This window comes from Corvus brachyrhynchos, unplaced genomic scaffold (genome assembly GCF_000691975.1).
Source record: "Corvus brachyrhynchos isolate BGI_N302 unplaced genomic scaffold, ASM69197v1 scaffold279, whole genome shotgun sequence".
Taxonomy (NCBI): Eukaryota; Metazoa; Chordata; class Aves; order Passeriformes; family Corvidae; genus Corvus; species Corvus brachyrhynchos.
In genome coordinates, this window is record NW_008246060.1 from 6,242,674 (window position 1) to 6,253,475 (window position 10,802).

The 10,802-nt window shown below is 38.9% G+C and overlaps 1 protein-coding gene across 1 annotated transcript in view; it reads right to left on the reverse strand.

Annotated features, from left to right (window-relative positions):
• The window catches only part of LOC103623668 (mitochondrial import inner membrane translocase subunit Tim23), a 19,888-nt gene extending 9,317 nt beyond the window's left edge, over positions 1-10,571 (reverse strand). The window contains exons 1-5 of the mRNA XM_008642796.2: positions 10,440-10,571; positions 7,346-7,439; positions 7,034-7,118; positions 4,763-4,821; positions 2,067-2,177 (exon numbers count right to left, since the gene is read on the reverse strand). Of these exons, the coding sequence (XP_008641018.2) occupies positions 2,067-2,177; positions 4,763-4,821; positions 7,034-7,118; positions 7,346-7,439; positions 10,440-10,556 (466 nt within the window). The 5' untranslated portion in view covers positions 10,557-10,571. The remainder of the gene's footprint in view (positions 1-2,066; positions 2,178-4,762; positions 4,822-7,033; positions 7,119-7,345; positions 7,440-10,439) is intronic.
• Positions 10,572-10,802: the final 231 nt, after the last annotated feature.

Sequence of the window (10,802 nt, forward strand, 5' to 3'; positions counted from 1 at the left end):
TAAGCAGGAGTGTACATCAGCAGGGCTGCTGATGTGATTCCTCCATCAGTGCTGTGGTTAAACATGAAGTTACAATGAAAGACCTGCCATACATTATCTTGTTTCTTCTTATGTATGATCCTGATCCCTGTACAAAGCAGGAACGATGGAAGTGGAAATCTGAGTGTTTGAACAGCACTGCCTGCCAACTCTATACCCACCTCTTGTGGACTACAGAACAGCCTTGATTTGCATTGGCATGTTTGTATGAGCTGCCAGCTGACACTCAAATATGGAGATTTATAACTCAGTGTCCTTGACAGCTTTTAAATTTTCCACTTCTTAATGCCAACACATGGCATTCCATGTAACACAGGTAATTATTACAGTCTTGATATGTCACAGATGTGTGCTGATCTTTTCCAAGGTTCAAATATTCAAGGTTTTAATGTAAATATAGATCCTGATGTAGGGTAAAGGCAGAACTTAGAAGTTTTACCATACAGAATAAGAAAGGGTGTTCTGGCATAAGGTGACAGGAGAGGCAGCAGTTTCTCTGCACTATGGCTCATATGCACAGCACACACTCGAAGTACAATACTGTAATGAATAGAGATTTACTGACTTCATTTGCCTTTATCAGGGCTACTACTAGCACTGTAGATCTTGTGTTACAAAACAAATGTCCTACCGTGCTCTGGTAATAAAAACTTTAGTAGTGTCAGATGACTGTGCATGTGACTGAAGTAGTTACCTGTGGTTGCACTGTGCCAAAAAAAGATTACACATAATGCCAGCTCTATACTTCTGAAAGGTAAGGGGGATGCTTCTGCTGGAGTATAAGATGACAGTTCTCCTTATTAATAAACTCCTACAGGAAATATTAGGCTTCTATATGCTACCCTTTCCAGCTGCTCTTGGTCATCTGTCATATCACTCATGAAATCTCAAGGAAGTAATGGAATACAGGAGAGCTGTACTGTGCCCTTGCGAAGTTTAAGAGTCTCATATTTATGAAGGCTGCTCAAGCCAATTATTTTTGACTTCAGGTAGTCTAAGCCATCAGGAAAAGAAAGTTACTCAAACTGTTTTGCCCCATATATAAAGCTGGCCTTCGGGAACACTTTTAAGACACTGTGGCTCAGTTAGATATGCAAAAGTACATAGGTTAATTCTTGCATTATCTCCTCCATAAAATGCAGGTGAGTTATGCAGCCAAACATTTACTGAGTTACTTAAAACATAAGACTTTTTTCCATGTGGTAGTATCAATCTGCGGTACACAGCAATCCTCTAAAAAAGATGATGCCTCAAATTGTTAAGCTTGGAACATGTGTTAACAGGCATTTTGCTGATGAAGCTCAGACCCTCTCTCCTGCAAACAATTCAGTTTGCAGAAGCAAACTCACCTTAAATCCATGCTGTTCTCAAATAACATTGTTTGCTGGTTTTGACCACTTTGCAAAGACTAGAGTCCTACCACAAGACAACAGTTTCATGAACACCTAAGTAATAATTTCAAAAATATTCTCTGTGTGTAGGGTTTTTTGTGGCTCCAGGTACCACTTTCGTGTGAATCACTGTCACATTAATCACTTGTAGTAAGTTTCATCCTCATGCAGTCAAGCTCTGTGTTCTCTATGTGTGTATTTCTCCCCTGCCCCCATTCACTTTGGAAGGTAGTTCCCATTTGCCTGCAACCAGTCATGGACTTGAGAAACAATTAGTTTTATCCTGCTATTGCTGAAAAACATGGCTAGGAATGAGGGGGGTACCTCTGAGGAAATAAATGAGTGTTTCTTCAGTATATATGTATAATGGTCATAACTTGGCTCTCATGGTTACTGTCAGTCCTGGGCAGTTGGAAAGAATCAAATTTAACTCAGCTGGAATTTTGTTTTTGTTCAAGTTTTCCTTAAGTAGCCTTAGTTGTGTGAAACACATTGTGGCTTAGAGGACATTGAGCTAATAGCCATTTTTACACTGCCAATTTTCAGAGCAGGACAGTATTTAGTAAAAATAGTGAGAATCCTAATAAATAGGATAAGCACAAGAGCAGGGAAAAGAGAAATATTTTGCTACTCTACCAGTGCTTTTGTATAGCATTCCTGTCAAGGTTCCAGCAGCTATGGTGTTCAGGTCATCTTCTGCACCTCGTGTTTTTTCAATGATGACTCCAAATGCACTGTAAAGTAGAGCTGGGGGAGAAAAAAAAGTTAAAAAAACCTTCCACTGTCTGAGGCCCAAAGCTTAGAATTCAGGCTTGGTGTAGCATTTAGACTATGCTTTTGAAACACAGATTTTCTGCTTATTTGAAGGGAATCCTCTGCAAAATCCCATCTCCGGTGTGTCTTTTCCAGATCTCTTTCTTTATAGCTATTTCTTCTTTCTAGAGCTATAATTTGGTTATAAAGCAGCATTGTTCATGACAATATGTGATACAAAGCACTGACTGAAGTTTTAAAAAACTAGCATATTTTTCCAGTTTGAATTTGTTTAAAAATTCAGGGTTTAAATGTGTACTGGCAGTTTCATACTGTCTTCTGTGGACGGCATGAAACTAAACCCAACACTTTCTAGGTAGCAGAGAAAACTGCTGTTCATGTGTGACAGTGATGAAACGTTAAGTACAGCATTCAGATCATGCTACCAAGAACTGGAGTACAATGGGCTATGTTTCTTTTAAAAATTACTATTAGAATGCTTTGGATTTGACATTTACAGCTGTTTTCACCTCTGCTTGTGCATGAAATCTTTATCCCCAGAGGGCCTTTTGTTTTGGGATTACTTTAGGGACTGTCCTGGAAAGGACTATAAAGAAAAATGCATGGGCTTTTAGTATGGATGCATTTATCATTTATACATTTTGATGAAGGGAAAAGCACTCCCCACCCCATCCTCAGCCCTCATGATATACTCATATTCCATGTTGGCAAAGAACAGTAGAGTATGTCATCATTTTAAAGCGATAAAGACAATGCCATTTAATTCTTTCCTTGTCCTCCAAGAATTTGAAATCTTTCCTTCTGCTAAAAGGCAGTAAATCCTTCATAAGCAACCATAATAATGTCAATGCCTTAACAGCAGCATCGTTCTCCATTCAGCACAGGCAAGGGTATTTCAGCTTGTCTTAGCAGCAAGTAGATTAACAAGAAGGGAAGGAAAAGCTGAATTCAACATAATTTTTTAAAAAAGTTCAGCACAGCTGTTGCTTCTGTTCAGGAACAGAATGACAAAAATTGTCAGTAGTGACAAAAAGAATCTCCAAGGTACAGAAAGGCTGCACAAGGTGAAGTAATATGCAAAAATAATTCAGCTCCTTGAAAGAAATTTCTCTGGTAGCTAGGACAAGATAGAGCTCTACCTGAACCCCAAATATAAGGTTCTGCTTAACTCTGTGATTTTGGAGGCCATATTTTGTAAGAAAAAGAACAATTTGTTACTGGAATGCACAAACATTTTCTTGAGTAATCTTTCTCCAAACACAGCTGAAAAAACATGTTAATGTGTCACTTAAACTGAAACCTTGAACTGCAGTGTACCTCCGTCTCAGTTCTCAGACACGTTTTCATTAGATTTGGAATTTAAAAAAAAAAAAAAAGAAAAAACCCATCCAAACAAAAACAGCCTGATAAAACTTACAGGCAACATGTGTTTCTTATGGAAAAAGTGCCATTCTTGCTGTAGTTCAGAATCCTATCTCTAACCATGCCCTCTATACTATGCCTCAAAAGCTAATGCCTGAGATAAATGGCAGCTAATCTGCTCTTCAGAAAGAAGACCGAAATAAAATGCCATAAATGCAACTTAGCCCATGCTTTGATGCATTTCTCTGAAGTCAAGCAGATGTAGACTGGGTTATAACGTGATGTAGTCTCTGATTTAAATATTGCTAACTTCCAGTACAATTTTGTAGGACAACGAGTTCCATCATTATTTTTCTTCAAAATAATTTCATCATTTTGGATTTCTCCTTTCAAAGTGACTGCATCAGTTTTCATTTTTTAAGACTGTGGAAGACTGGGGAGAGGCGAAAAAATCTGTAATCTCTAGGGCATTAGTTATTTCACTGACTTTTATGAAATAATTTCGTTTTTCTGAGGCAACTGATGTGATTTTATTTCATGGCCCCCTCCCCTCCCCACCCAAACCTCAGTTCACAGAAGTTACTTTCTCATACATCAGGCTATTGATAATTTTCTTTTCTCTTTTTTTCTAACCCACATTAGTTGTAAGCAATATTTAGGTTTAGAGTCAGTGGTATCATGAGGGATTATTCTAGCTAATGTACCATCATTTAAAGAATAAATCTTCGTAGTGACTATCATATTTCTTCCTCACATAAACATTTTGTTGACTCTTTAACAGGAAACAAACATCAGGCAGTTGATCACATGACCAGTCTCAATGTAGGTTGTTATTTCAGAAATATTGTATTTTTTGCCTTAAGTTGTGAATTAACTGGAATTTATTAACAAGTAAACATTATCTGTATTTTCTAGTTATTTCTGATATAGCTAGAGTTTGTTTGTAATGTAGTGAAAAGTCTGGGTTTTATTTAAAGGCTTTTGGCTCCTTATGCTGTAAATCCTATTTTAGCTTTTAATTTCCTTTTGATGTCTATTGAACTGCCCTTATGTCCCAAAGAAAAAATCCTGTACTTTTTCCTGATGGATTTAATAATGAAAATTTAGAGAACACTCTTACTCAGATAATACACAAATATACTTTCCCAACAATTACATCTTTAAATTGCTTTCCCTACAAAGGAATGACTACTTACCCAGTGATCCCAGAGTGTTAGCCCATAACGCTCCTTGCCTTGTCACCATATTTAGAATTCTATAAAGGAGTTAAAAAGGTAGGAAAACCTTTAGCACTCTGTGTTTACATAAAGACAGTGTTTACGACAGTAGGGCTTGTGTGTTTATGCTATACAATTGGTTAATAAAACTGCAATAATGAACTAAAAGCTCTTGAAAGCAAATATTCAGTCCTGTCAAGTCTTAAGAAAATCTTTCTCTCTTTCCAAGGCAAACTTGACTCCCACCAAGACTCAAATTTCTTCCCTTCAAATGACTTTCTAACCTGAGTTGTCCTTCCTTACGTGGTGACTACACACAGCTCCTGGAATGACTGATACACTTATGCAGACTTAGCTGGGTAAAAGGTTTCCAAGAAAGCCTCAGTGCTCCTCTACAAGGACCATGTGGCAGGGAGTGTGGAGATGCCTGAGCAAATGGTGTGGGTAATAAAACAGGTCTGGACTGCAGCAAGTCAGGAAGGGAAGAGGCAGTCCCTTGCACTGCCATTTGTCCACTCAGCACCCACCAAAAGGCTGAGAGGTGGGTCTGTGTGTATGGTCTGTGTGTAGGCTTCCAGACTAGCACTAAAGAGGGCAAGAGAACCTCTAGTGCGCTCTCAGGGAAGCACAATGCCACTTCTTCTTGGCACCAGCTGTCTCCAGAACAGTGACAACAGCAGCCAGAAGAAATGACTGATCTTTATCTCCCAGCAGTGTAACACTATCACAGGCATAGTATTGCCCTGGACAGCTGACTACCACTGGAACTTAGTTCAGCATTTAATGTGTGACACTTCCATTGCTTTATGTCCCTTCTGATTTAATTTTCTACTATTTATCCTCATTTTATAATTTTCATTAGGACACAGGTCATTACTGAATATGGTTAGGCAATGAACTAAAAAATAATGGAAAACTTCATTTTGAAACAAGAGAAAAAAAAATGTAAGAGGCTAGGGTATTGACAACCTCTCCTTAATTACAACCCCCACCTTCTAACCTGATATTCATTCTGAATTGATAAGAAAAATAGTAATTTTAATAACCATGGCATACTGTGAGACATTTTGATGACAAATGAATACCTGCAAAATTAAAATTCATTAAGAAAGAAATCTGTGTACATCAAAGATAAATTTGGAGGAAATCTAACTAGGCAAGTCTGTTCTTTGCACCTGATGAGGGAAAAACAGAACTTAATGCACTGTTGGAAGGTGATGACCTTGAGCAGATCTTTGCCTTGCAGAGCCAGGATAGGAGCAGTGTGAGCACTGACTGCCACCTCCTGGGCTTGACCTGCTGAAGTTTGTGCTTAACATCATGGTTTTGTCCAACTCTGCTCATTCCAAACACCTAAAATACAACTCTGTTCATCTAGAACATTACGAAAGAGCCATAATTATAGTGGTGAATATTTTGATAAAGAAGGGGATGAATACAGAAACAATTTAAAAAGGAGCAGAGCCAATATAAACTGTACCAGGAAATATTAAATTCCTCTTCTAAAATTCCCTTGTTCCCAAGTATTCTGCGAATGAAAATTGTTTTCCCCCAGTTATTCTGTTCCTCTGGTTTTCTATGTCTTTCACTTAGGTTTTCCTATAGTATGTCTAATTCACCACTATTTTCAGAAGAGGCATCCTGTTGAAACAAATGTTTCTGTCTTTGCTGTGTTCTTTCAAACAATCAGGTAAGGTGAAAACACAGCAATGTCACGGGTGCTCATGGATACCACAATCCAGAACAGCTCCCCCCATGCAATGCCTGCTCAACAGCATGCACCAGTGTCATCCCTAATGCAAACCCAGGCAGGCCCAGCTTCTGCATTTGAATCCTTTCCTGGTTGTGAAAATCTTGGGAAAGAAGGGAGACTTGTGCTTAGACAAATTACAGCAAAAAACAGCTCAAAGCAAACACTGCTGCTTCTGGGAATATTTCAACATATAAAAACACTGCTTTGGCTTTGAAGTAGATTTTTAGTAAGCATCAAAGTAGTAATTATTTCTCAAAATGTTTAAGCTAAGTCAGAGGACACACCAATTGTGACAATAAAAAGCAGAAGGTTGAAATGAACGTCACTGTAACTAAAAACATGCCATAACTTGATGAAGACAAATACTGACTCCACTAAAGAAAAAAACCTCCAAACATTTATTTTTTGCGGTATAATCAGATCTAGCCTTGTATAAGCTGGAAGAAACAACTCTGTCACTAAGAAGTACATTTTTTTTTTTTAGATGAAACACTTACTGTACGTTTCTAGGTTTTGACCATGCCATATTCTGTGTCTCCTTCAAGCCAAGTCTCAAGCCATTCAGTGCACCAAATGCTGCCCCTAGTTGGAATAATACCAGTCATTACTTTTTAAGAAGAAAAAGAATCAACAATACTTGAAGCAAATAGCGAGAACAGAATTCAGTGTATAGACTAAAATCAAGTATCTCTTTATTTAAGACTAGAACAGACAATTCTTGCAGAACAAGACATTTACAACCTCATAAATCACTGCATGCATAGGTGTTACCTGGACAGCTGGGAAAAGTGAAACCCACAACCACCTACCTGTCATACAACATCCTCCAATGGTAAAAAAGGCCAGCTCAAATCTGCCTCGAGTTTTGTTGGCTCCTGTGGGCAAGATAAACTCATCTGTATCCTGGGGGAAAACAAAAACAAATGCTTTTGTATTTTCCAAGTCTAGTTGAAAATGTAGGCCATATTCACTTTTTTCTCTAATCCATGCAATAAACTAAAGATGGATAGAAGTATTTCTGGAAAATTATTGTCTACAGTAGCACAGAGATGGAATACACTATGTGTATACTTTATTAAGCATGAAAAAGGACTGTAAAAAGATAAATTGACTGAAAGCTTTTTTTTCCCCCTAGCTGTCCTAACTTTTTATAAATTACACCAGTCAGCCAAGGAACTCATACTGTGTGGGTTGTTGGTTGTTTTCGTTTTTAATTACTATTTGCTTAATTATTTATTACATCTTGCAGCAGGCAATAAAAGCCTACCAAAAGCCTTCCTGTTGTCTGATTACACAGCACTGTTTGCTCACTGAGCAACCTAGTCCGATACAAAAATGCATTAATGCAGGTTTCCCACTACTCTGATACTAAATGAAAACTGCCTTTCTACAAAAAAAAAGTATTTCCTTGCCCTGAAATAAGTGACCTATTTTGAGGATGTGAAAAATGCAAGGAATACACTAAACACTAGTGATGATAAGGCATGAAATATGTGGGGTTGGTTAATTTTTTACTTGTCCATCTTTCTCCCACAGGGCCAGGCTTGTGTTCTTGTAAATCAGTGGTCTAAAATGTTAGAGAAATGGCCTAGAGAATGGCATATGTGTAGGGATAAGGTGTGCCAAGGTATTTCTTCAGTATGAGACATTGAAGATGCCTGTTCTTAAGGTGCTAAAGCAGCAGATCTCTTTTAAGGTTCTGTGCTTTCCACAGTATTATCCACCCCCTACTTAACTGACACATGACTCCAACAGCTGCAGGCTCAAGGAAATGCATCCTAAGGGGTTTTACTGCCTCACACTTGACACTAAATGTGAATGCCAATACAGAAAAAATAACTTCTAGAATTGTTAATTCTGTTATCAATAAAATGAACTTATAATATGCTTTCTATCTTCCTTGTAACTAGGCAGTTGGAGAAATTCAGTAGTTAGCGGTTTCTAACAGTTTTCACTTCTGTCCCAAAAGTCAAGATTAAGCAATCCTTGCCTATGTAACATTTAAGTTTCTAGAGACAACCTCAAAAGCCCATCCTCCAGGCTTCTGCCAAAGGCTGACATGCTAATTTGTAACATGTGCTACCTGCTGCAGGCAACACAGCATTGCAGAAAACACCTTGTTCTGTGCCTGCATTCATGGACCAACCAAAAAAGTGGGGTTTAAAGTAATGAGTACCATTGTACTATGGGAAGACCAGAACCAAAATATAAGATTCTCAACAGTAAGGCTGACTTTCCTGCTGCATTCTGAAAGCAAACAGACAGTCTTTAAACACCAGAAGACCCTCACCTCTTCACTTGCACCTTCAGAGAAACCCCAAATTTAAAGGCTAATAATTTAAGTTCTTCTATTCTGAAATATTAGCTATGCCTTTTTCCTTCAATATTTAGAATCCTAGGAATCTGTGGAGACTGTTTAGTGCAACCCCCATTGTTAAAAGAAGGGTCAGCTAGTGCTGGGCACTCAGAGCCATTCCCAGGTCTTCTGATTCTCTAAGGAAAGAGACCTCACAGCTTGTATGGGCAACTTTTTCAGGTAAAAAAAATAATTCTAACATTTAAAAGGAGTTCTCTTTTATTTCAATACACTTGCCTTTTACTTCAACACACTAGGGCTAAACATGATGGGCAGTGAAGTTTTACAACACAGACTGCAGCCTCTAGTGTTACATCAACAGGTATTTTTAGAACTGTATCATGACACTAATGCCAACACCTTTTCATTTAAAGCAAACTTCTCTTTTGTTTCTAAACTCTATTAGTATACACACACTTAATTCCAAAATCTCTGCTATACCATTTTCAACACCAACATGTTCTCAGACAAACTGTACTAACGAAACAAGACAACTTTAGAGAATGTTTTTGGAAAAAGTCTAAATAATCTCTTAGCTTCTTTCTGACCACTCAACAGCAGCCACAGTAGTGAACCCAGTCCCACCAGAGGCACAGCTGCTGTTTTCTATCCTTATGGGAATGTTACATCATAATCTGGACTACAACAGCTTCTAGCACCCAGAACTGCATGCAGAGCTTCCAGTTACAAAAGAAACAGTGACCCAGAGCAGCATGAAACAAGGCACAGAGGTTAGCAGATACTATGCAACTGTTGACCTTAAGTGCTAATTCTAGAAAATTTCAAGTTCTCAGATAATATGAGCCATATATGTAGAAAAATACTAACTAAATAAAATCATTGACATGCATCCTAATTTGATTAAACATTTTCAGCTACAGTTAATAATTATGAAAAATGAAAACATAGCTTGATTTAACATAATTTTTCCTTATGATGGTCTCATTTTATATTAAGTCATGTTAAGCCGTGTAAGTGTGACAGCTACGTTATTCTGTAGAATAAAATGTAAAGTTTTACTTCACAATGGTCTCCCTTCAGCTGAGTAATGACATAAGGAGTGGTATGAAATTTGCTACTGCTGCGTGATGGCAAAGCCTGTTATCAGGTATAGGGCTTGGCTGAACTGATCAAACTCATCCATCACAGTTCAGAAAACTCACCCATGAAACGAGGGGAGAGATTCTGGCTGTTCTGACTGAAGGGGCTCAGTGGAGGCTGTGAGCAGTGCCAGAACTTGTGTAAGGGGGTGTTGGGCTGTCTGCCTCAAGGCAGGGAGGGAGAGCTCTTTTCAATAACAGCAGGCTTGTATTGACACAACAGCCCTACCTATCCTTTGTATTATCACTGGTCATTTTCTTCTAGATGCCATGCCACTGCAAGCTTTTATTAGGGACAATACTGAAAAAATTGTTTCTTTCCACTGTTCTTCAGTTCAAGACTTCAATACAGAGTGCCCAGCACTGCAGAAGGTTTGAGGTGCTCACGCATGGTCATGCAAACACTGAGTTCGAGTTCAACACAATAAAAACAAGCCACCTTCTCACCTGTACGAGGTACTTGGGGTCCAAGTTTAAATACGGTGACAAAGGGCTCATCCCAGTTACTGAAAGGAAAAGAAAATACAACACTTTAACACGAACTTCCGTAATAACAATTCGCATCCTGTAAGGCAAAAAGGGGCAGATCTCGTGCGAGGCAGCAGAGAAAATTCTGCCGTGAAGTTGCCCAGCTCCTTAAAAGGCGGCACCGGCCGGCAGCTCCCCCCTTCCAGGGAGCGGAGCGGGAGCCGCTGGGGTTACGTGAACACGATGTCCCTGTGACCAGCGTCCGTCAAGACACGCGGCCCCTGCTAAGGCCTGGCACCTCCGCGCCCACCCCCAGGAAGCGCCGGGGGTCGGGATCTGCTT